The 26,262-nt window shown below is 38.4% G+C and overlaps 1 protein-coding gene across 3 annotated transcripts; it reads right to left on the bottom strand.

The window, feature by feature from the left end:
• LOC147401733 (protein PSK SIMULATOR 1-like) lies at window positions 1-26,262 on the bottom strand. 3 transcript variants are annotated; one of them, XM_086443109.1, is made up of 13 exons: window positions 26,050-26,262; window positions 25,081-25,681; window positions 10,562-10,890; window positions 10,350-10,442; window positions 10,165-10,255; window positions 7,386-7,479; window positions 4,524-4,621; window positions 4,371-4,440; window positions 2,670-2,773; window positions 1,718-1,834; window positions 1,163-1,239; window positions 991-1,035; window positions 1-885 (listed from the first exon to the last, which is right to left on the bottom strand). In XM_086443109.1, exons 2-13 carry the CDS (start codon window positions 25,384-25,386, stop codon window positions 366-368), a joined length of 1,944 nt encoding a protein of 647 aa, XP_086299235.1. In that variant the 5' UTR covers window positions 25,387-25,681; window positions 26,050-26,262; the 3' UTR covers window positions 1-365. The 3 variants fall into 3 exon arrangements, with proteins under 3 accessions (XP_086299235.1, XP_086299236.1, XP_086299237.1); XM_086443110.1 differs by having other exon boundaries at window positions 25,081-25,672; XM_086443111.1 differs by having other exon boundaries at window positions 10,562-10,887; window positions 26,050-26,259.

Raw genomic sequence — 26,262 nt, 5'->3', positions numbered from 1 at the left:
AAAAAAAAAAACAGACTTAATTATCAAAAGGGGAAACGATCGCACATTCTGTACATAGAATATCAAAGAGCCTATTCGGAATCCAACCTCTTTGATTTCAAAACAGTGAAACAACCAAATCCCTTTGTACAGCACAATTCACCCGTCATCACCATCATCGCTTATAAATGTAAAGTATCCATTTTAATCACTCATTGTATCCTAATTATCTTACATAATCTTTCTCCCCACGAACAACATGTCGAACTCTTGCAAAACCATCTCGCCAATGGACCGGATGGAGCAAATGTGGCAGGAAAAGATTAGCCCCCATAGGCCAGACTTGGGAGCCCTTCTGTTTCAGAACACATCAACAGATTACAATGCTATAAACTCCTTATTGTGTCCACTCTATCAATGACATCCAAAGCTTTGGTCTTGTCAATATCAAAATCAATGACAGGTAGAGCAGGTAGCCTTCTAACAGGAAAGAATTCCTTATTGCGTCCACTAGTTGGAGAATGGCTATTACTCTTGCTTAGTCTGCTGTGCTTGCCCATCCTTGTCTTCACAGTGTCGAATTCCTGACTTTTACTGATTCCTGGGGTCAGTTTCCTTTTATTGACTTCCTGCAGCATCTCTTGGTCTTCGATGGTTAGTACGGGTGATGGGGTGTTGGGCTTCTGCGTGGGCGGTGGAACTGTCTTCTGGTTTGGGGATCGAATGGGTGATTTAATGGGAGACCTGATGCCGCCATTGGCCCCAGACCTTGATTGACTAATGAGATGGTGAAGCCACACCACTAATTCAAGTATATAAACTTCAGTCTTCTCCTTCTCTGCATGGTGGAGCGTCTCTATACGAATTAGGTCAGTCTGCCCAGTTGGCTTTCGGTTTACTTCAGACCTTAAAGCATGTAACCGTAGCTTAGTGCATTCTGGAATATTTTGCTGATTTTGAATAATCTTTATAATAAAAAAATAATAATAAAGGAATTGGTTTCTGACTCACCCTGTATTAGCCCACTCTCCAACCCAACCAAAGCCATGATGAGCTCTAGTTTGAAAAATTATGAAGCCACAACCAACATTAAATGATGAGTGATCTAATAAATGAGAATTTTTTTTGAAAGAACTGATCAAAACTAAAAGATTGAAGCAATGACATAGTTGAGCTGTTTTACTTGGTTGTGTTTGTGGAAAGCGGAACAAGCCACCGCAAAGTTTTCTCCATTTCAGCTTTTATTTGTGGAACAGTGAGCTGCAAGTACACAATAAGGACGTAATGAAGGACAACAAAACCCAAAGATTCTTTCCAAAAGTCTCAACCCTATTAAAGAAAAATAATGAGGTAAACAAAATGAATTTATTAAAAGTGCTCACATTGCCATACCAACATTTTTATAAAACACCAAAATCCCAATAATGGAATTAAATATGGTATTTGGTCCACATCCCTTTCGATTTCTTGTTCTCCAAAGAAGCTCTAAAGAGACTGGCAATGAGAGTGAGTGATCGAAGGTTGGCTTCTGTCGGATTGCGTCACAGCCACCCCTTTCCTCCTTTTTGAATCCTTTTGGTGTGTCTATATCTTTATTTGGTGAATTATTTATAATTTCATTAATTGGCATGTTGTGTAATAAAGCAAAGTTGGTGTGGCAATATAAGCTCTCTTTATTAAACAGATTATTTGATGTGGCAAGAGTACTAGTAAATGGAACCACTGAATAAAGGAATACCTCTTCCTTGACCTGAAACGACAGTAGCTTGGAGCGTAAAGCTGACTTAATACTAGGAGGCAGTCCTTGGTATAATGTATCCCTCGTATTCTGAGGCACAGAACTTGATCGAGACACCTGCATATCCAACTCCTTCTCAGCAAAGGCCATCCAACATGATTTAACAAAACCATTATTTTTCATGATATTGCGAGTAAACAGCGGCAATAGCCATAGAAGAGATGAAGAAGGAAATCCTGGGTATAATATATCCATCCCTCATATATGGATACACAGAACTTGATATCGGATCCAAGGTTTAAAGTTTTGTACCATTTCGGAATGTTTTGGTCAAGACCACAACAAGACATTGACCCCCAAAACATTTAATGTTTCAGATTGTCTCGGAATGCCTCTGATTGTTTTGATTGAGACTGTCTTGATTTATCTCAACTGAAACATTACCTCGAGATGAGATTAAAACTCCTTTGTATCTCTTTTGTATCCTTTTTTTTTGTCTTTAATAAATTTGATTTACCTATCAAATTTTTTATTAATGAAATTAATTATTGAACCAAATTACCCTAAGACTTAAAACTTTTACTAGGAAATTGCATTGTTCATCCCTAAACTGCTGAATAAATTTCAAATAACCCAACAGTGTCCTACTTTTCTAGAGTGATCTGGCAACCATTTCAAACAGAATCTTTGGACTTGATGAATGTGGAATATAAATCAGATGAAATGTGGACAGAAGCCCAAAATCATTCATCGATAATAAATATAAGATGAAAATCACAATGCATCTCACGAGCCAAAACGTCAATGTAAAGTAAACTGCACATTCTATTTAATTTCTATAGAAATTTTAGGAGAATAATTACTCTAGAAGCTCATAATCATCTTAAAATTGAGGGAAAAAAATGCTGTATTAGATTAAGGGAACATCAGATGATAAAATGGATCAACTCACAAGAGTATCAATTTGACTGATAATGTTGGCATAGTGCAATGAAAGACCTGCAGGCCCCAATCTTTGATGATTGTTCATGTACCCTTTTATGGGTCTATCACCATCTGCAAGTTCAATCAGGGGTGAACTTCTCATCTTTAATGAACATAAAAAATTGCAAGCAAAATAAACCCTTCAAGCATGCACTAAAAAATTGAGGTCTCTAAACTTTTCAGAAGAACACAACTTATTGCATGAGAAACATAATATCACCATCAGGTATGAAATTGGAACCCAAAAGGAAATGTTGAAGTTGTTCTCTAAGTCAGGTTGCCATATTGTAAATATGTTTCAAATTCTGAATTAAATTGGTACTAAAATTTGTTTGAACCACCTAGCCAAGTCCTCGATATAATTGACTTGAGAATTTGGCAAGTCGGGTTACAAACTCAAACCACTTTTTATGAAATCTTTATAGAGAACCAACTAGTCATACAGACCTTAGATGGTTTGTATTTTGGGTTTTAGTAGTTGGCTGGAAGTCCTTTGAAAAAGAGATCTCACCATCAATTAAAGAACTGAATGGTGAGATGGCTCCGAGGCCAAATGGTTCTCTTTAGCTTTCTTTAAAGCTTATTACGATATTATTGGCAGTGCTTTTACATAGATGGTCAAGGATTTTCAACCCAAAATCTTTGGGATAAGATGATGATGGTCAAGGAGGGGATTATTTGGATTACTACTCTAACAACACCTTCATTGCCCTCATCTTGACAACGTAAGGGGGCAAAGGATTACTGAATTTAAATCTATTAGCTTAGTGGGGATTGTAAACAAGATTGTCATCAAGACCTTAGCCTCTAGAATTCTCTTGGTCATTCCACTACTATTTCTATAGAACGAACAGTATTTATCAATGAAACGGGATTTTAGATTGAGTTTTTGTGGCAAATGAATCTGTTTATAATGGGATTAAATTTTTGAGATGAGATGGAGAAAGGCTATGATCAAGGTTCAAAATTTCTTATCGAAAAAATGTTTCAATCAGGAGAATAATCGAGAAAGTATTGATTGAAACATTTTAAAACATTCCAATACAGGATGTTGGGACCTGGAGAAATGAACCAGGGCTGGTCAAGTGCGTCAGAAAATAAGACTGGTGAGAGGATTCGGAAGTGGGACTCTATAGATAATTTTCAGTGTAATCTTTCTATTCAGGGATTATTACTGCAGGGCTTTGTTCCTTCCTTTTCAGTTACCTTCATATGGGGCACATGGCACCCCAACTCCATTCCAGGTGGCATTCTGTGATAAAATTCCTATGGTTGACCATTTGATAAGAGAAAAATAATATCCAACAAGGTACCTTCATATGGGGAACATTTTTTTTTTTTGGGTCAGAAGAAAGGAATTATCATATTTAAGAGGAGTGGGAAGCTAGATTCAGCCATCTTGAAGATTCCACAATATACTACATGACTTTTATCCTTAAAGATTTCAAGGGCTTTCTTTGTGCTTACGTATGTAATAAGATAGTCAAAGGTTTTGCAAATTGTATTTCATTGCTAGCAGGTTTTAGTAATGCAAGTATTGCATTGCATAAATATATGGTTTTTAATAATAATAAAAAGTACAGTAAAATGTTCCTTTAGACAAACATAAAATAGAAAAAAATAATAATAAATTTAGACTTCAAATAGATATAAGGCTTTAAATAGATACCAGCACTGCCAAAGGCATCATGGATCTCTAAGTGTAAGAAGTGTACAACGTCTACAAGCTTCTCCATGACCTGCAGTATATAGGACATTAGATACCTCTTTCAGAAGCACCATGTTCACTGGAAAAGATATATAACGCAGAGCTGACTCTCACCTCTTCCAAAATCTTGGACCAGAGTGACTTTTTCTTCAACGTTCTTACATGTTTCCTTTGGCTTTTCAATTCCGTCCTTAATATTGCAAGGCTGTCTCCTAAAAGTCAAATTTAAGATATACATCCAATTAAATATTGTTAGTTTGGTACTTGTAGATAACAATTAAAAAATAAATTCAAAAGTAATGCAAATAATTTATCTAAGCAAAGAATAGATTGTTTTTTTTTTGTAGACATAATATTGTATGTTATCACTTGTACTCATTGCAACTCAAAATTTCACATGAGCTGCATATCAAGGATTCAGAATCCAATTGTGAGGATTTGAGGACCACTGTTCAAGACACCATTCTGTTCCGTATATATCAACCAAAACAGCTTGATATTTTGATATACTGGGATGAAACAACAAAGTTATTCCAGTAAGCATGTTTATTTAACAATGTTTTGATTAGTTGTATGTACCATTTGATCTGGCAATACATATATTGGAAGAACGAGAGTCCATTCCATCACTGTTTGTTTTTCAAAAAGGAAAAAAAAACAAAAGGTACAACCAAGTTGTGTGCAGGCACTCAGGCTACACCATACCAAGCAGTGAGTCCAAGTCAGACACTGTTGCACCCATAAACAAGCTGAGACCAGGCCAGGCTGTGCCAGGCCAAGTAGCGACTTCATATAGCCAGGCCAGGTCCGACACTATCGCCCATGCCCAAGTAGTGCACCCAGGCTGTGACCCATAGTGTTGGCCACGCCCAGCCCAGGCCATGATTTGTTAATGTGTAAAAATAACTTCTTGAATAAAAAAAAATGAAGGTTTTGCAATGTTTTGAAACATTACAGATGTTTCTGCATGTTTTGGTTTCGTCTTGGTAATTTTGTTGATCGAAACATTTAATGGAACAGAATTTTCAACCTTGCTAAGGACCACTACGATCCTCATGTATAATATATTATTTTCATAATTAAAAAAATAAATAAAGAATACCATAAATAGCTAAGTACTATTCTCAACTATAAATTGTATTTCATTTTCCTAGCTAAGAATATAGGACTGGTCATAAATGATGACAAACGATACCATTCTTTAATTTAGGTTTTTAACTTGCAAAATAGTTGTAGTCTTCATATCCCTTGATTCTTCAATATCCACCATATTTGATAGTATATAACACAACAAACTTCACAACTTACACCTTAATTTAAAATTTCAAATATTTTTTGTCCCCACCTTAAATTTAACTTCCAAGAAGTTCTTTCCACCAAAAGGGTGATAATCACCCATATATTTTAAGGAATAGCTGGGTGTGCTTGCAACAAGCATGCATTGGCCAACCATTTACTGAAAAAAGAAAGTGTGATATCTCTAGGTGCCCATTGCATTCATCTCATGGTTTCAAATTGTGTTTCATCTTAAATGTTTCAACCAAAACATCGCCATCTTGGGGAGACTAAAACGAGACACCAGGGAGGGAGGTTCTTGGTATGTCTCATCATTGTCTGGGTAGAGAAATCCCAATTGTTCAACTTACGAATTCATACCTCAAAACTAAAAGACATATTACCAAATTACTATTAAGTTTGAGAAGTTCTAGCTTCAGTTGTATCTTTTTTCCTTTTTCGTTTTTCAAGACTGATAACACTGAATTTTTCTCATCCTCCCTGTGATGCTTTTTGGTTCTCCCATTAATGTTTTTCATGATTAAGGTCATATCTGTTCTATCCCTTGGACTGGTGTATTCACAGGTCAATGAATTTTTAGAAACTTCCCTTAGTGTTGTCAAAATGTCCAGGGAAACCCTAGCATTAGACATTACCAATTGCCTTGGCATTTTCCTAGGCAACTAGGCTATTGCTTGGTGACTAAAGCAACATACAATTTTGAAGGAAAAGAAAATGCAATATTACCTGTTATTTTACTATTTTATTAGTTGTAGGAGATCTTCAAAGATGATAGGTTATTTAAAATTTTGAAATACTAATTATAAGCAAAAAAGTATAAAATTAACTACCTATCAAAAAAAAAGTATAAAATTAACTAATCACCCACGGCAGATCATCAAAAAAAAAAAAAAAATGAGACCACAACCCCAACTACCCAAATTACAGAGCGAACAAAAATCAAACAAGCCCACTAAAATATCTATATCCATGTAGATGGCAATAGTGGTCCCCTAATGAGAAGTCAAAATATCTCTCTTGCAACCAACAAGCATACTCTTAATTGTCTGAATGATCTCCACTATTAGGTTCATCACCATCACCACATCCCATGACCAAACAAAAATGAAAAGTAGTAGCTAAGTCGCCGACAAATTACACGATTCCATCTGAAGATTATTTGAACTGCAATTTTTCACAATCTGTTAATAATGAGCACCATTAAAATAATAAAAATATTTGAAGGTTCTCTGGCTTCCAATAGGAGACTAATTAGTTTCTTTCCTTCAATGTTCCCCAATACCATTTGCGCTCTTGTTTCTGATACTGTTACTTGCTTGGTCAGCTTGTAAGTACACTATCAATAGGATGAATAGTCTTTTAAGAAGCTTTACAGACTGTTCTAACAGAAGGTGGTGGTATGTTTTTATTTTTCTTCTCTTTTTTTTCCATTTTTTGCAAGGATAAGGGAGTAGAACGAAGGTTGTTCTAATAACGAACCCTATTCATACTCTCTAATAACAACCGGTTCCCTCGGCATGGGCAAGCACATTTAACAACACTGGCTCCTAACTTAGTTTACTCTATATCCTTTGTTATTTTTATATTTTTTGCTTGTCAAGCAAAAGTAATAGCTACATGTTCAACAAAGTAGACCAGGACAGCAGTTCAAAATAAAGGGAGAACACAAGCGCAACACACCTCTCTGAGCAGCATTTGAATTGTCCTCTTCCTGAAGTTTACGCCGATAGTCTTGTTCAAATCTGTCCAAGGCATGCAACTCATGGTATAATTCCTGTAAAGAAAAGAAGCATTAATTCTTTCATTTGCGTAAATTCTTAATAAATTCCATGCAACAGTAAGCTTGTGCAAGATAATACATCAAAAAAATACCATCAAAACATTTGACACAAAGAAGTAATGAACATTAGAAAAAGTTCATTATTGAAAATAATGAGCCAAATCTTCGGTGAGTTTTGGAAAACATGGCCAGTTTTTAGTAACCCTTTTTTCAAGGATAATTAGATATTGAGAAGAGCTAGCAACAAATAATTGAGGGTGTAATCGCTTAACGGTGATAATAAGAGTAAGAAATGAATTAAAAAAGAAAAAAAGAAGAGATTAGTCATAATTGCAAATGGAGACAATGTTGACAAGGACATTACATGATCCTAGATATTGTATATGTGGGCACTCACAACTCTACTACTTGGCCAAGAACGTCCAAACTAAAACCTAAAAGCTTTTAGGTTGAATTTATGTCTCCAGAAAAGTGCAATTGGAGAGTAACCACATTGAGAAGGGTCCTAATCTTGATAAGCAGATCAACAAAGACAATACAATAAAGTTGGGGATCACTTATTTCACAACCAACTACCTTGACCTTCAAGAGGTGTTCTCCAAAGAATGTGAGGTTGATAATTGATAGCAATATGTTAAATACCGCGGGCCGGGGGGGGGGGGGGGGGGGATTGTTTATTACAAGCACAATTAACAATCCTTAAACAAAAGACGTTGAGAAGAATGTAAGACCAGCCTTTTGGGATGTTCTATGTGAGATGACAAGCTATAAACAAATTTGGGTCCCATTAAGAGATTCCTAAGGAAGTTGGTTAGCAATTGAAAACCTATAGTTTTCCATGTAGCTTGTAAGTTTATAGATAAGAACCAGACAGGTATCTTTACCATATACCTGGGAAGTTTGGTAAGTCTAGCTTAGAAATTGTAATCCATTTTAATTGATAATTGGTAGCAAGTTGTCATATCCAACCATAGACTTTCTGAATGGATTTTATAGTCCATTATTGACATCCCAAGAAGCATTACAAGCACAACTGTAGGGAAATATTACAAAAATGTAAAAAATCATGCACTCGTATTTAAATGAAGGAATCTTCAAGTGTCCACATGAATATGACGTGCTGTCCACAAAAAAAATACTTGGATACCGAAGTGTTCCTTGTCACATAGCTATAACAGCTAAATCAAACACCCATTGACATGCATGCTTCAAAAATAAAGAGAGCAGCTTTTGGCACCCCAACTTTTAGTTATTATACCCAATTAAAAATAAAGAAAATAAGTGAATGGTTGAGAATAAGTAACAGTTGCGGCTAAGTTTGGAGAGAATCCTTAAGGTTGGTCTAGTATGGTGTGGGGTGTGGAAAGGCATTGCTAAATTGGGAGGGGTGTTGGGCGAGCACATTAGGTATAAAATGGATATAGGTAATCGCATCTGTTTTTGGGAGGATAGTTGGTGTAGCGAGACTCCTTTACAGATGTTATTCCCAGGTCTATATAATTTATCAACGAGAAAAAGAATGCATGTCTCTACTTTTCGGGTTCATAATGAGAGGGGAGTCTTGGGATCTTGGTCTTAGAAGGAGATCGAATGATTGGGAAATCGAGGATGCGATTTCTATCATGGAGATGTTAGCTTCCACAGATTCTTCACTGGACAGGGAGGATAGTCAGATTTGGAAAGGTAGCAGTGATGGTCATATCTCTGTCAAGTTGTTTTATGAGTCGCTTGAAGGTTATCAAGAGGTTTGTTTTCCTTCTTCAATCATTTGGAGATCTAAGGTTCCCTCAAAGGTGTCTTTTTTCATATGGTTGGCAGTATTGAATAACCTTCCGACAATTGATCTTCTTAAGTGCAAAGATTTCGTGTTGGTTAATTATTGTCATATGTGTAAAAAGGATGGGGAGTCAGTGGATCATTGTCTCATCCAGTCTTATTTTCTCTCCTTGCTTAATGTCTCGTGGTGCCATCCTTCTTCTGTTGCTTCCTTTTTGCTTGGTTGGAGGCATCCTTCCTTTTATGACAGGGCTAGGATCATTTGGAATTTACTTCCCTTTGCTATCTGTTGGGGTTTGTGGAAAGAGAGAGGAACATGTGCGCATTCGATGGGAAAGACAGTACTTTTCCAGAGATCATTGTTAGTATTCTTGGGTGGCTTTTTCATTGGGGCAAGCAGTACTTTGATTTTAGAGACTTGTTCTTTGAAGACTTCGTGTTTAGATGGGAGAATGTAATTAAGAAGTAGTTGCTCTTGTTTGCTTTCATTTTGTTGTGCTTTGCTTTATTTCTCTTGTTTTTCCTTGAGGACTTCTTCTACTCTTCTAATAAAATTTGCACTTATAAAATAAAATAAAAAAACTGTTGGGGGTGCCAATAGAAGCTCACTCTTTTTTTTTGCCAGATTTCTATTGTTTGGATTTTGTAGGATTTTATATGAGCCTAATCATAATTGTAAACAGCTACTGAAATTGTTTGAACAAGTGTTATAATGTTTTGCAATGTTGAGATTATAATTTGAGCCAAACCCCTGTAATGTTTGAAGAATGTGTTTTAATCTATAATAGGGGTGTGATAAATAATTTAAAGAATTGGGGTACAATAAGCGAAAGTTGGGGTGCTAATAGCATATCCCAAAATAAAAACACCCAGGTTTCATTTTAATAATGAATAAATACTCACGGCTGTATACTGAACCATAATCATCAATTGCTGCATCAAAGTTTCTGCTTCTTCTTTCAGTTGCTTTTGAGGAATAAGTTCTGAACCCAGCCTGGAAAAAAGATCCCAAAAAAAGAGCATGAGAAAGACCTCAGAAATGCTGTGTACAATAAAAGCCAAAGTAGCTAAGATGCCATTTGGATTACTTCTCAAAATAACGATCCAAATTGTGCCACTGAGGATCTTTACAACGATTTCCAAAACGGACTACTTCTCCTGAAAAAATTTTCAACTCTTCCCTGAAAAAATTGACACAACAAGCAAAAAAGGTAACTTTCAGAATGATTAGTACATATTGCATCCATAAACATTCAAAGCAAGCTTAGTAACCAAAAATTCAGCTGTTAACACAACCCACCTCTTGTCAGCGGCAGCTATCCTCAAGAGTTCATCGGTATCTTTTGATACCAAATGTTGTACGCCTTCTGAAGGAAGCACAACTTCTTTCAAATGTCTAATGTTTTCCTTTGAAAGAGATTGCATAAGATTAGCACCCTTGACTACTGTGTTGGCAACCTCAAAAGCCAAAATTGATATTTTATTGCCTTTTATTGTCCCCCCCGAGGCAAATCCACTACCAATATTTAAACTTGTCATGCTACTTCCTAGAGTATCCAAAACCTCCACAGCTTTCCCAAGCCCAACAGTACCAGCTCTGCCCAATCGAGAGCTCACTTCTGAAACCTGCTAAAGAACAGAAAAAAGTTAGACAATTGAAAAACGAGAAAACACAAAGTTTCAGTGTTTCATACTGCAAAAAAACCAAAATAGGGTATATTGAACAGAAGCAAATCAAAATATGCTAACAAATCCAGGCCAATGGCATGCTAATAATGCACAAAAACTCAAAGCATCAAAACGGATCACCTCGACTCCTTAAATCCAGTATGGAAGGAAGGTGGAACCTGGGTGTGCATCAGTGGGTTACCTTTTCACCTTTGGAACAATTTCATTTTCAAAAGGATTGGAGCTCAGTTGGGCGGACTTTTAAAGGTGGATCCGAATACACTTCGTCGTGCGAGATTAAATACAGCTAGGCTAAGGGTAGGCTGCTCTCCATGGAAAATGCCTCGTGGTTTGTATATATGGGTGGATGGGTTTCGATTTATGATAGGGGTCGAGGTGGCAGGAGAAGAGATAGAAAGGGAGGTTGCTATAGAGGAGACGAGAAAAGGAGAAGAAACCGTGCTTAGTACTTCAGCAGATAGAGGTATTCAAGTGGATGAAGAGTGTTTTCAGACAGTGGAAAAGGAAGATCAAGTGGAGAAGACACTACCTGGTGATATCAAGTTGGCTCGGGAAATATCGAAACCGAAGAGAGGTTGCGTGCGGACCAAGCCAAAGAGTTTTCGTAAATTCAAAACTCGTATTTGCTCAGGAAAATATGTCAGAGGCATTAAAAGCCAGAAATCACGTAGTTGGGTTTTGAAACACAATCGTACAGTGAAGCTATTAACCAAGATAGCTACTAATCTGACCTATACTAGATGGCTGCGTAGTAATGGTATGGTGGAGCCTAACAGGCCCAAGATGGCTGGGTTGGGGAGTAGAGATCCAGGGGCTGTTAGTGGTGCTGTTGGGCCCGTTATAGCTGGGGAGACAGAGGCCCATTATGTGAATGAAGTGGGGCTGGACAATGAAGGCCCATTGAGAGTAATCCTGGATTTATTAGAATCAGACACAGGTAAGTTGTCAACTTCTAAGGATAGGGGTGCTAAGGCCCGATATGGCCCAAATAAAAAAAGGGCTGGATTGAAGTTGAAGCAGGCCCGTAGAGCTTTCAATTGGACTTCTACTCTTACAGGAAGTTCTCTAGGGAGGCTGGTAACAGAAAGTGCTCGAACGTCTTCTTTAATCAAGAACACAACAGAATCGGGGAATACCAGCCGCGACACCAGCTGCGTTATGGAGGTTCGGATGGGTATTGAGATAGAAAATACCATGACCGAAGTAGGTAAGGAATTTGGACTGGATGGGAAGGAGGATAGATGTGTCGATCAGATACTTTCCTGCGAAAAGGACCTGGATTTGGAGGAGCAGACGGAGAGTTGCTTCGATCCAACTCTTAGTGAAGTATGGGTAGACCTGGGCAGTAACACTTCCAATCAAAGGATGCCTTGTGAACCACGAGTGGCCCCTACAGGAGACTCTCTAAGGGATGAAGAACAGGCTGAGAAGAACCCAAAAGCTATTAGAAAGTTTAAAGACAGAAACAAACAATGCAAGCACCATCTCATCCCATTAACTAGAATTTGGGACAGATTTCGAATAGATGTTTGGCGACACCCTGGTAGAGCTTTAGTTCCCAACTCTCCAAGCAGCAGTTACAGAGAGATTATTAACTTGGGAACTTGTTCGGTAAGAAACATCTTGGGCCCACCCTATCTTCCTCAGGTACTCTCCTTTCTTGCTGGTGAGTATTCCCAATTTAGAGTTCTTTTTGGTTCTGCTTTAGTTTCCTTGCTTTCCCCTTTGGATGTCTCGTTGTGTGTTCCTTGCAGTGTTTCTTCTTGGTACAGGTATCGTTTTCCTACGGCCTCCTCCGATTCCCTCCACTCCTTCAAGCTTGTTGAAGAGGGGGAAGGAAGTAGGGAGAACAGGGAAGATGCCAGTCAGTTAGCCCTTGTATCATTACGTCCTACCCAGAAACCAGGGGAGGTGGTACTTGATAATCGAACAGAGGTGTATAATGATGGAAATTGGGTTGTCAGAGACATGAGTGAGTCGCATACAGAAACACGAGAGGAAGGGATAGCTAGGACAGAATTAGAAACTGTGGAATGGTTAGTTAGTAATGCTCTTAACTTGGCAGAGGATTTCGGCTTAGTTCCAGAAGAAGGAGACAATGAGTTCTCCTTGATTTTGAGAGTTGCTGTTGGGGATTCGAGAGAGAGAATTTTTTTGGAGGAGGAACTTAATCGTATCAATAAAGGGATTGGAATAGAAGAGAAGAAGGAACAAGTGGAATCTGTAAGTCTTCAGGAAATTCGAAGTTATAGGGATGGTATGAATAACGAGCTGGTGGTGGTCGCTCCCTTGGAGATGACGAGGAGCTTACTCGGACCACGAGTGGAAAAGGACTTGGTTAGGATGGAAAAGAGGTAGCTTGCCTTCGATCTTTTTGGGTCTTGTTTGTTCTCAATGTCGCTAAGAATTTTGTCTTGGAATGTGAGAGGGTTGGGGGATAAGAGAAAAAGGGCAGCGGTGAAAGCGTTTATTAGAAGTAGAAATCCTCTTATAGTTGCGCTTCAAGAATCTAAATTAGCCAAGTGTGATGAGAAGATCATTAAAGAAATTTGGGGGAATAACATAGATTGGATTGCCCTTCCTGCTATAGGTTCTGCCGGTGGGATTTTGTTGATGTGGAACAAAGATTGGATCCAAGTGGCAGACAACTTGGTAGGGGCGTTCTCTATTTCTATCTTATGTAAGAATAAGGATGAAGATTTTCAATGGGTGTTCTCTGGGATCTATGGACCGACCATCAATAGAGAAAGAGCCCAATTTTGGGAAGAGATTGAAAATATAGCAGGTTACTGGGATAAGCCTTGGGTGTTGGGTGGGGATTTCAATGTTACCAGGTTCACCCATGAGAAGAATAGGGGGTCGAATATTTCGAAGGGCATGAGAAATTTTAACGAGTTTATTGGTAGACACTGCTTGATGGATTTTCCTCTCTTGGGCAGACGTTTCACGTGGTCCAATAATCAAGGCAATTTAAGGATGTCTAGGATAGATAGGTTTTTGGTCGATAATGAGTGGGAGGAAAAGTATCATAATATTATTCATTCGGCTAGTGCCAGCCCAGTTTCCGATCACACCCCTATCTTTTTGGAAGCAGGTTATCCTAGAAAACACCCCCTTCCATTCAGATTTGAAAACATGTGGCTTCTTCAACCTAACTTCGTAGACTTGGTCAGGACCTGGTGGAGCGAGTGCTCTTCTGTAGGACATCCAGGTTGTGTGTTTAAGAATAAGCTTAGGTTCTTGAAAGATAAGTTGAAGGTGTGGAATAAAGAGGTCCTGGGAAGAGTGGATGTGAAAATTAAGGAGATCATGATGCAAATCGAGACTTTGGACAAAAAAGAGGAAGAAGGGACCTTGAATGCGGAAGAAAGAGGAAAAAGAATGGAGTTGAAATTGGAATTTCAAAGAACGGCGCTTATGGAAGAGATTAGTTGGAGACAAAAATCAAGGATCAAATGGTTAAAAGAAGGGGATAACAACACAAAATTCTTTCACAAAGTTGCCAACTTCCATAGAAGAAGTAATCAGCTTGAAAAGCTCTCCATTAATGATACCATGGTAGTAGGAGAAGATGAGATTAGGGAAGGAGTGGTGGGCTACTACAAAGATGTGTATAAGGAAAAGGAACCTTTAAGACCTCGACCGGACAACCTAGTATTCACCTCGTTAAATGTGGAAGATAGGGAGTGGTTGGAAAGACAAATTGGGGAGAGGAGGTTAGATCGGTTCTCTTTTCGATGAGTGGGGACAAGGCTCCGGGACCTGATGGATTTACTATGAAATTCTTCAAACACTGTTGGGATATCGTTATGAGTGACTTCATGAAAGTGGTTAAAGAGTTGCAGGAGAAGAATTGCCTCGATTATAGCCTTAACAACACATTTGTGGCCTTGATACCCAAGAGAGTCGGGGCGGATAAGTTAGGTGAATTTAGACCCATTAGCCTAGTAAGCTCAGTGTACAAAATTATTTCCAAAGTACTAGCATCGCGCTTGAAAGTAGTCTTACCTAAGCTTATCAAAGATGAACAAGGGGCCTTCATTAAAGGTAGACAAATTCTCGATGGAGTTTTGATGGCCAATGAATGTCTCGACTCAAGGATTAAGGATAAAAATAAAGGGATGATTGGGAAAATAGACCTTCAAAAGGCTTATGATCATGTAAGTTGGGACTTTCTAGAATATATGATGGGGAGAATGGGCTTTGGAGTTAAGTGGATCAGTTGGATCATGAAATGTGTTACAACGGTGTCTTTTTCGATTCTTGTCAATGGGAGTCCAGCTGGATTTTTTAGGGGGTCGAGAGGATTGAGGCAAGGGGACCCGCTTTCTCCGTTCTTGTTCCTTATTGTAGCAGAAGCTTTAGGTAGGCTGTTTAGGAGAGCAGTTGATCTAGGAAAGCTATCAGGATTTAGGGTAAATAATGGTCCATGGATTTCTCACCTTCAATTTGCAGACGATACACTAGTTTTCCTCGATCATTCGAGAGATCAGGTGAGGGTGTTACGAGTTTTATTGAGTTGTTTTGAGGCTATTTCTGGGTTACATATTAATTTGCAGAAGAGTAAGCTTTTTGGGGTTGGGGAGGTCAATGATATTCATTTGATGGCCACGACCTTGGGTTGTGGGCACGATTTTTTACCCACGTCTTATTTGGGATTACCGTTAGGAGCACCCTACAATAGTATCAAAATTTGGGATGGGGTGATCGAGAGATTGGAAAAAAGATTAAGCACGTGGAAGGCCAAATATCTGTCTAAAGGAGGGAAAGTAACTTTGATTAAAAGTACCTTGACGAGTATTCCGGTTTACTTTCTCTCCTTGTTCACGCTTCCAAGATCAGTCGAAAATAGATTGGAAAGACTTATGAGAAACTTTTTGTGGAATGACAAGAATGGGAAGAGGAGATATCACCTGGTTAGATGGAAGGTTATTTGCTTACCCAAGAAGAATGGGGGATTAGGGATTAGAGGTCTTAGATTGGCTAATAGAGCGCTTCTAGGAAAATGGCTTTGGAGGTTTGGTGAGGAGAGGGAGAGTCTGTGGAGGAGAGTCATTATGGCAAAGTACGGAGATAGGAGGTTAGGTTGGTTTAGTGGTGAGGCTAAAGGTTCCTACGGGTGTAGTGTGTGGAAGGGGATTCTCAATGTTGGTGAGGAGTTCGAAAAATGGATTAGATTTAAAGCGGGGAAGGGGGACAAGGTGAGATTTTGGGAGGATAGTTGGTGCGGTACTTCGCCTCTAGCAGTTCAATTTCCGTCATTGTATGCCTGTTCTCTGAAAAAGAACCAGTTAATACAACAGTGTTTGATTCACAACGATTCTAGTTCTTCTTGGGATTTGGGGTTCAGGAGAAACTTTAATGATTGGGAGCTAACAGAATTGGCATCTTTCCTAGATTTCCTGCATTCAACTCATCTCAACGAAAGTGAACAGGACAGGTGGGAATGGTCGAGGGCTAAGGATTCGAGATTCTCTGTTAGTTCCTTTTACAAGTGTCTTACCCCCCTTGCCGAGAGATCCGTCTTGGGATCCATCATTTGGTCTAAGTCAGTTCCTTCTAAAATATCTTTTTTTGTTTGGTTGGCCTCCCTCGGGAGGATTCTTACGTTGGATAATTTGATTGTTCGGGGGTGGATCATTCCAAATTGTTGTCCACTTTGTTTGAGGGATGGAGAATCTGTAGATCATCTTTTAATTCATTGTTCCTTTTCTCACAATATCTGGTCAAATTTCCTTGATCTGTTCCGGATTCATTGGGTCTTTCCTTGTAAGTTTTCCTCGTTATTAGTAGAGTGGGCCAACAATGCTTTCTCATCCAGAAAAAGATTCCTTTGGACTATACTTCCCTCGGCTATTGCTTGGGGGGTGTGGAATGAGAGAAATAACAGGGTGTTCAACAATAAGATGAGAAGTCCACACGACAGTTTTTTGGAGATTTTGGGGTATTTGTATCTTTGGTCTAAACAGAACATCGACTTTGGGGGAACTTCTTTTGATGACTTTGTTTTTAGATGGAACTCTTTATGTAACTCTTGAAGTTTTATCTTTTTCTTTTCTTTTTTGTTTTGTTGCTCTTTGTGAGGCCTCCTCAGCCTCCTTGTACTCTTTTCCACTTTATCAATAGATTATACTTATCAAAAAAAAAAACGGATTAGCATTGAAGCCTGTTTTTTAATGAGATCAGTAACTTGGTGCGGGCGGGAGTTGAACCTCTATGGTATCACCACCCATAGACTTTAACAACTAAGCCAGTTGCACCTATTGGAACTGCCGCTATGCTACTAATAAGAAATTAAACCAAACTGCTTCCCACCCCACACACACCTAATAATTGCCAAATCTAAACTTGTTTACTATTCCCTTGACCCACGGTGCCTCCACTTGATGGTTTTCTAGAAACACAATCTTGATGAACATAATTGTTGAGCAAGCACATTAGCCGAAACTGATTTAGGACATTCTAAATGGCAATCCAGTTTAGGAGGATGGACACGAAACGCCTGATGCTGAAGTAGACATTGCCAATCATTCTAGGTAGAGGATAGTTGATGATGGATCATTTCTAAAGAATGATTATCAACAGTTTGAATCTTTTAATGAGGACAGCGCAGTTGGATTACCTAACTCCAGGAGTCCTCCAATTCGAGGGTAATGTGGAGGAGGGTGAAGTAGGGCTGTCAACGGATAGCTACCGAATCGGATATGCCTCTATCCAAATTCAAATCCGAAAATATTTATTGATATCTGAATCCGATCGGATAGCTATTTTCCCTATTCAAATTCGTATTCGAGTTTCTTATCGGATATATGATACTATCTGATTCGAATCTCAATGCTAATTAAATCCACCTTTTCTCCTTCAAGAAGAAGAAAAAACAAAACAGTGGGGGATCAAACCCACCACCACCAAAATTACTTATATATGCGTTGATGCCAATTCATGAAGAGCCTAAACCAGAACCAAACCCTCCTCCCACTACTGTTATGAGGGATGCTATCAAGCTTGTAGAACCCCTTGATTTACTGTGGTTTGAAGATTGAAGAAGATGGGATCTTAAAGGTTTTCATATAGAGATAAGAGTGTTATGAGGGTTGCTATCAAGCTTGTAGAACCCTTGATTTACTGTGGTTTGAAGGTTGAAGAAGATGGGATCTTAAAGTGGTTTTCATATAGTGATAGAGGGTGCTATGAGGGTTGCTATCAAACTTGTAGAAACCCTTGATTTACTATGGTTTGAAGGTTGAAGAAGATGGGATCTTAAAGGGGTTTTCAAGAAAGGGGTCTTTATATAGAGATGGAGAGTGTTATGAGGGTTGCAATCAAGCTTGTAGAAACCCTTGATTTTCAATGGTTTGAAGGTTGAAGAAGATGGGATCTTAAAGGGTTTTCTCATTGAGAGAGAGAGAGATAGAGAGAGAGGCTGCTTGTCTTACCTGTAATCGCCAACGATGGAGACAAGATCGTCGGAAAAAGGAAGATTGAAGAAGGAGACTGAGAGCTAGGTTGACTGATATCAGAGTGAGTTGAGTGAGAAATAAAACAAAGGTAATATTATAATAAGATATATTATATTTTATTTAATTAATTTCAATTCGAATCGGATATTATATTATCAGATTGGATACATCACTATCCAAATCTGTATTCGAAGTTTATTCGGACTGTAAAAAAGTATCCAAAATTTTTGAATAATATCTGATTTTCGGATACGAATTCGTATTTTGACCATCCATTGACAGCCGTAGGGTGAAGAAGCTTTCAAGGCCTGACATAAAGTCTATGGGCAGAAGGGTCGTAAGTACAGCCAAGAGCAGAAAGACAATCATTCAGTAAAGGAACCACCATTGAACGAACTTGACACTAAATAGTCGGATACATAACCTAGTATCATAGATTGCAATCAAAGCAGAAAACAAAACGGAACAGATGCTAAAGATTAGCAGAGGAATGGGGTTTCCTTTGCATGAAAGGCACATATTAGAATTTTTTTCAGAAAATTCAGAGGTACGGATGAAGGAGAAGTAGTAATTATAGGATCAGAAACAAGAATGTGGGAGGTGGGCACACAATCAAAGGAAGTTATAAAGTTGTTGGAATGGAGGGATATCTCCCGGGAGGGGCCCTGTTGGGAACTGAGCATGCAAAAGAGGGTCTAGGATGAGAGAGGAGGGGAAGGGAGTAGGGGTTACGCACTTAGTTTGCCGTGAGATTGCTTTCTTGGAATGTCCAAGGCTTGGGGAGGGCATTCTGAACATTGGCAGTGGAAAGGATGGAATCGAATGCAAGGGGGAATTTATTCCTCCAGAAGAAACTGCAACAAGAAGGGTAAACAGTAAGATGGTTGGGGAATTTGAGGAAAATTGTTTCAGAGTTGGCATGTTCAAGCCTTTTTGCATGGAGAAATGGTATCATGGTCTTTAACCCTGATGACTCATACTTGAGGCTGAATTGCATGACATTCCATTCTTAGTGGCTTTTAGGTTGTATCATCTTTCTCTGCCATCTTAATATGTCTGAATCTTGACTTAAAATCAAATTTATTGAAGATTTTTTTACCACTAATTTTAGTTAACAAAATTTGTTGATTAGGAAACGAATATCGAATCCATTCTAGGGCTTCGTTTTGAGGCTTCTAGTTGATTATAACTATTGGCGTTTGTATTATATTGGGGCATATGAAAGTAGATGAACAACAAAGCCTTTAAGTGGAAGGAGCATACACTCCAAGAAGTGACTATTTCTATGTTGGGACTTCTATACTTCTGGTGTAATCTCTTTAGAATAAGTGCAAAGGTTTAGATGGGAACTGATGTGTAGGTTCTAGTAGTGTGTATTCCTCCTTCTGATCGATCTAGTGTTTCGTAGGCTATCTTAGACTCCTTTTCGCTTTTCTTTAAATAAAATTTAATTTATCTATCAAAAAAAAACAGGGAAAATAAACAAGTTAAGTGTTTGCATCTTATGACTACTGGTCATCAGGTGGGATCCTCATTAAGTGGGATATGATTGACAGATTCGTTAGGAACTACTTCATATTATCCTTCTAAGGAGCAATCATGATAGCTTCTTGAGCAATAGTTGACCACATCAGCAATATCTGGCAGCGGGCAGGCTGGATATTATGGAGAACCTCTCCCTATATGATCACTTGGGGATTTGGACAGCAAGGAAGCATAAAACGGTATTGGCAGATAAAGAAGATCTACACAAGATAATTCTTTTTGTAAAAGGGTTCTTTTTAAATGGTTTTTAATCTAGGAGAGTTCGTAGGGTTATTTTATGTGGATTTCATCTTTAGATTAGTCTTGAATTGTGGTTGAAACGACATAGTTGTATTTTTTTATTTTCTTTTCTTTTCTTTTCTTTGTAGGTATTTATATGCAAGTCATCCTGACCTACAAAGATTTTATTATGGAATCCTTGCTTTCTTTTCTTAATTATTATGCTCATCAAAGAAAATTCCACTACTCTATTTCAACAAATTAAAGGTGAGGTTTTTCTATTTTAACTTTCAAATCCCACCCGTGGTATCCATAACCACACTTTGTTTGAATTAGATACAACCCTAGGATATTTGGTTTGCAAGTGAATCTCTAATGCCATTTACCATGGTTATCCATTTTTTTGGCTAACTATAAATTTATTACAGAAGAACATTAGAATGTTCAAGGCAGTTGAGATGACCGACCTAAAAGAAGAGAAAAATAACAAAGACTACCTTGAGCACACAAACTCCCATCTATAAACAAAATCTTAAAAAAAATACACTTTTAAACTCAACAAAAAGAGGGACAGGATTCGTCGAGGGTGTTTGGGCGCTGAGGAGAGGATTCGTCGAGTGGACCTTAAAGTTGAGTTCCAAAAAGTAGCAGCATTGGAGGAAATCTGTTGGAAGGAACAATCAAGAATTCGTTGGCTCAAGGAGGGAGACAGAAACACAGCTTTTTTTCACTGTATGACAAATTTGAACAATCGGGCCAATTTCATTTCGAAGCTCAAAATCAATGATGCATGGATGGTGGGTGAGGAGGTGTGTGAGGGGGTGGTGCATTTCTATAACAACTTGTATACGGAGGAGCACGTGATAAGACCTATGCTAGATCAATTACACTTTGATAGCATCTCCCTAGATCAACAGAGGTGGCTTGAAAGACCGATCAAGGCAGATGAAGTGTGGGGAGCGGTGAGAGGTTTTGCCAACAATAAGGCCCCGGGTTCGGATGGTTTCTCCACTGGTTTCTTCAAAGCTTGTTGGGGGACTGTGCGAGATGATTTGATGGTGATTATCAAGGACTTTCACAAGGAAGGTTTCTTAAACCCGGGTTCCAATTGTACCTTCCTGGCTTTGATCCCCAAAGTGTCAGGGCACGGAAGACATAACAGATCATCAACCAATCAGTCTGGTGAGCTTAGTTTATAAAATCATTTCTAAGGTCCTAGCCGCTAGATTCAAGACGGTGCTAAGTAACATCATTGGATCGATTCAAGGAGCTTTTGTAACAAAGAGACAAATTCTGAACGGGGTTCTTATAGCTAATGAATGCATTGACTCGCGCAGAAAAGTGAAAATGCCGGGGTTAGTTTGTAAAGTTGATTTAAAGAAAGCCTATGATCACGTGGGTTCGGTGGGTTTCGGAGGATGGGTTTCGGAGAAAGGTGGGTTCGGTGGGTTACGAAGTGCATCTCCACGTCCACTTTGTCGATATTGATTAGTGGATCTTCAACCGGATTTTTTATAAGCTCAATGGGGCTCCACCAAAGAGATCCGTTGTCACATTTTTTGTTTGTGATAGTCATGGAGGCGTTGGGAAGGATGTTGTCTAAGGTGGTGCTTGTAGGGAAGCTTACAGGTTTCACTACTACTATGGGTGGTCACATGATCTCATAGATTCAGTTTGCGGATGATACCCTAATCTTTCTGGATCATTCGCCAAGACAGTTGAGTTTCTTAAGCAGCATTCTTGGGTGTTTGAAGGCAATTTCTGGTATTCCGGTGAATCTACGCAAGAGTAAGCTATTTGCAGTTGGAGTAGAGGAAGGGGTGGAGGTAGCGACGACATCAATTGGGTTCCAGATGGGGGTCCTTCCATCCACGTACTTGGGACTACTGTTGGGAATAGGTTACACTAGCAAAGATATCTGGGATCCAGTGATTGAAAGGATGAGGAAGAAATTAAGTGCTTGGAAAGCTAAGCTCTTATCCAAATGAGGGAGGATCACTCTCATTAAAAGTGCCTTAGCTAGCATCTCAATTTACATTTTTTCGCTGTTCTAATTGCCAAGAAGTATGGAATTGCAATTAGACAGAATTTGTCTAGAATTTTTGTGGCATGGTAAAAACAACTTGAGGAAACATCATTGGGTAAGTTGAAGTAAGTTATGTTTGCCCAAGAAAAATGGTGGTTTGGGCATATGTAATTTTGGTTCGATGAATTTGGCTTTGTTGGGGCAATGGCTTTGGAGATTTGGAGAGGAGGGGGAAAGCCTTTAGAGGAAAGTAATAGTCGATAAATATGAGGGGAGGGGGAATGAGTGGGATAGCGGTCCAGCTAAAAGAGCGATGGGGTGTGGTGTGTGAAACGGTATTCTCAAAAGGCTACAATTTTTCAAGAAAAAAGTGAAAAACATAGTCGGGAGTGGGACTAAGGTGAGATTTTGAGAGGATTGGTGGTGTAGGAGTAGTCCCCTTAGGGATATTTTTCCGGATCTTTTTTATTTGTCTTTGAAAAAGAACCAAGTCATCTCGGTATTCAAGAATTTTGCTAATGGCAAGAGAAACTAGGACTTTGGATTTAGAAGAAATTTCAATGATTGGGAGGTGGACAGGTTAGTAAGGCTAATTACTGTGGTGGAAAGTAGCTATGTGCAAAATTCAGTGGAAGATAAGAGGTGTGGGAAGGTACTATGGATGGGAGCTTCACGGATAGATCTCTGTATGATGGTATTACCCCAATTAGTGATACAACTTTCCCTCATTCCTTCGTATGGGGTGGTAACACGCCCCTCAAGATTTCTTTTTTCCTCTGGTTGGCGGCATTAGGAAGACTCGCAACGCTGGATCAGTTAATCAAAAGAGGTTTTATTTCCCCCAATCGGTGTTGTATGTGTTATTCGCAAGTGGAAACAGTAGATCATCTCTTCATCCATTGTCGGGTGGCTCATTATGTTTTAGCACATTTCTCATCTTTATTCGGTATAGTGGGTTGCTTTCCTCGCTCTGTTAAGTCGGTCTTGGAAGCTTGGTTGTCATGGGGAGGTTCCTTCTCGCCTTCTAAGCGAATTCTTTGGTTTTTAGCTCCTTTTGCAATTTGTTGGGGTATCTAGAAAGAACGCAACCGGTGCATTTTTTAAGGGAAAGTTTTAACGTTAGAAGGACTAGTTCTTTCGATTTGGAGTTCATGTTCTCTTGGAACAAACTTTACGAGGAATTCAAGGGGGTCTTGGCGGGTCCACTTGACCCCCATTTGTTTTTTCACCTTTCAATGAACTTATCTTTATCGATAAAAAAAAATAACAACCCAAGAACCGACAATCTAATATCATGAGAAAAGGATTTCCTACTACTCTCCAACCAAAACTCCCATCACACTACAAATGGTAATAACCTCCACAAGATTTCCTTTCTCCCAAAGAATAAAGAAAGGTTCTTTGAAACAGAGATAATACCAAATTTGTTAGCACCCACGAAAAGTCAAAAAGGGTTGAGAAATGTGAGCAAAAGGGATAAGGTAGCAGGGCAATGCAATAAGATGTGGGCCACAACATAGAAAGCAAAACTTTGGCATAAAGAACCCTCCTTTTATGAGATTGTTGATAGTGGGTGATCTGTCAAGGGAGGTTAACCAGATAAAGAATGAAAGTTTTGAGAGGACCTTGGTACCCCAAATGAACGAGGAGAGAAAAAGGCAAGTCCGAGATCCTAGGGAGAGTTGGATAGAGCTGATGAGAAAGATTTGACAGAAAAGTTTCTACCTTTGGTAATCCAAATTCATCTACCTAATTCTCCCAATATTCAACCCTCCTTGAACATTTCATCAAATAACTTATTTTAGCTGCACCACCTTCTAAACAAAGTTTGTCAATCACAAAAAGATAGGTGATCCAATGGGAGAGAGCTAACTTACTGACAGTGATCATTCAACCCTAATAAATTCTTCAATACCAACACTTTGTTCTTGAACATTTCAATCATTGAATTCCAAAATAATGGATCTAGGATGATAAAGAAAGGATTGTAAACAACTCTAACAAAGAAAAAATTGAAAATAGAAGGCAATGGCCTAAAATTCCGATTTTTGGGTGTAGCCCAACATGTTGAAGCTAATAAGATTCAGTAAATCTCAACCACACAACATAAGGTTTATAAGTAATTCAAAATGGTAGGTCCCATTCAATTATATAATTACCTTTACAGCATAAAACTATGGAAAGTTGGCCGCTTGGAGCACGAGTTTGAGACTTTAAAAAAAAGTTATTGGCAAAAAAATTTAGTTAACAACTAGGAAAGCAAGCCTTGTTTTTATTGGGGCAGAAATAGAAATTTATTCTAGAGGTACATACATAGAATGATAAAAATATGAGGTGAGAAAAAAGCATGTAAACTATGAAAGTTAGCTATGTTAACGTCATGCTTTAGTTTTAAGTTTTATTAGTTGTTAAGTTGGTTAAGGACTGTGAGTGTTGATACCACGACCTGGGTTCAAAACCGCCTTCACCTACTAATTATTGGCCACTAATCTCACTTGCCTAGCAAAAAATAAAAAATCATCTTTATTTATGAAACATTGTAGATTAACGAAACTCTTCATATCGACAAAAGTTTGAAAGTAATATTAGCACTTTTTTTCTTTGGGACAGTAAGTACATTCAACTCACAAAGTTTAGGGGTGCCTAACTAACATGCTGTTTTGGAATCATAACGCATGAAGTTTTCAAAGCATACAAATAGATGAATTTAGCATTTTCACATTTTGTGCAAGCAAAATTGAGCAACAAGCATGATAATTATACGTAAATGTAAAATAATTAATGCATTTCAGAAGTTAATTCCATATAAATTAGAAGAATAATCCAAAATTTTAAAAAGGTATGTTCACCATAAAAGTACTTGTTTTGCTTGCACTCTACCTTTGCCACAGCAGCAGGCTTAGACTTTGTTGACCTAGATTTTTGTGATAAGGCCCTAGATAAGCGTGGAATCCCATCATCAATATCGATCTGATTGCTATCATATGCATTTGTCTTCGTCTCAGGAAACGAGAAAGATTCTAGTGATTGCTTCTCCATTCTTTCGTCCGTTTTCGGTGGAATCATAATATTATTTGTCGTCAATGGCAACCCATGTGACACATTTTCAGCATGACCGTTGGATTTCCATACACCTCCACTAGGAGTATTATCAATAGTGGATCTCTTTGAACAAAGCCCTCCCATTGTGTTTTTTACAACAAATAGTAGCTCAGGAAAGAATTAATATGAATATCTAAACATTAAAGGACACCTTGATGAAAATCCACGAGCTCAGGCAATCGATTGTAGAATAGTGAAATTAGTACTTCCTCAATAAGTCAAGCACAAGACGGAGCAAGTACGGTACAATACAAAATCTGAGTGTCAATAATACCCGGCCAATTACCGTAATTCGATCCGTTTCTCCACCAAAAAAGTGCCACAATTTTGATTTTGATCACTATTGAAAATCCAGTCCATCAACACCAAACTGTAAACCCTAAAAAATTAAACAATGTAAGGTTTCGGAATCAAGAGAACATATGAATATGATTGTATGAACAAGAATCTAATTTTTCTTCCAAAATCAAAATCGACATAATCACAAATTTCAGAACACAAGAGATGTACTACAAGGAAAACCCAAATTTATAATCTCAAGAAAGAACAAACATAACCAACATCACAGACAGAAAAAAATCAAAACTTCAAATCTTTCAGAAACCAACAACCCATTAAAAAAATCAAAACTTGAGATCAATTACCAAAAATTAAATCATAAACAATAGCATTCAGATACATAGATTGATACACAGGTAGATAGATAGGGAAAAAAAAAAAAGCAGAAGGGAAAGAGAGAATCTTTACCAATAAGACAGATGTAGAGATAGAGAGAGTTTTGGATCAATGAGATATAATAGAAACGATTGATTCTAGTCTCTGTCCGGGTTTGGTTCCAAGAAGAACAGATTCACAGAGAGAGAGAGAGAGAGAGTTTTGGCTCAGTGGAACACATCCACCAAAATAAACCCACAAAGCACCGAATGAAAGATTGAAGAGCTGGTCAAACCCCCTACCACT

This window comes from Akebia trifoliata, chromosome 5, assembly GCF_017979445.1.
Source record: "Akebia trifoliata isolate Shusen 1 chromosome 5, ASM1797944v1, whole genome shotgun sequence".
NCBI classification, from domain to species: domain Eukaryota; kingdom Viridiplantae; phylum Streptophyta; class Magnoliopsida; order Ranunculales; family Lardizabalaceae; genus Akebia; species Akebia trifoliata.
Note: the sequence above shows the minus strand (reverse complement) of the source record. Positions and strands in the feature narration are given on the sequence as shown.

Excerpts from the sequence above, each read along its gene's own strand:
- LOC147401733 (XM_086443109.1), bottom strand. The coding sequence starts at position 25,386 with ATGGGAGGGCTTTGTTCAAAGAGATCCACTATTGATAATACTCCTAGT. Across the intron at positions 10,891-25,080 it reads AGCCTGCTGCTGTGGCAAAG|CAGGTTTCAGAAGTGAGCTC; the intron begins GTAGAGTGCAAG and ends TCTGTTCTTTAG. Across the intron at positions 1,240-1,717 it reads CGTTTCAGGTCAAGGAAGAG|CTCACTGTTCCACAAATAAA; the intron begins GTATTCCTTTAT and ends GTGTACTTGCAG.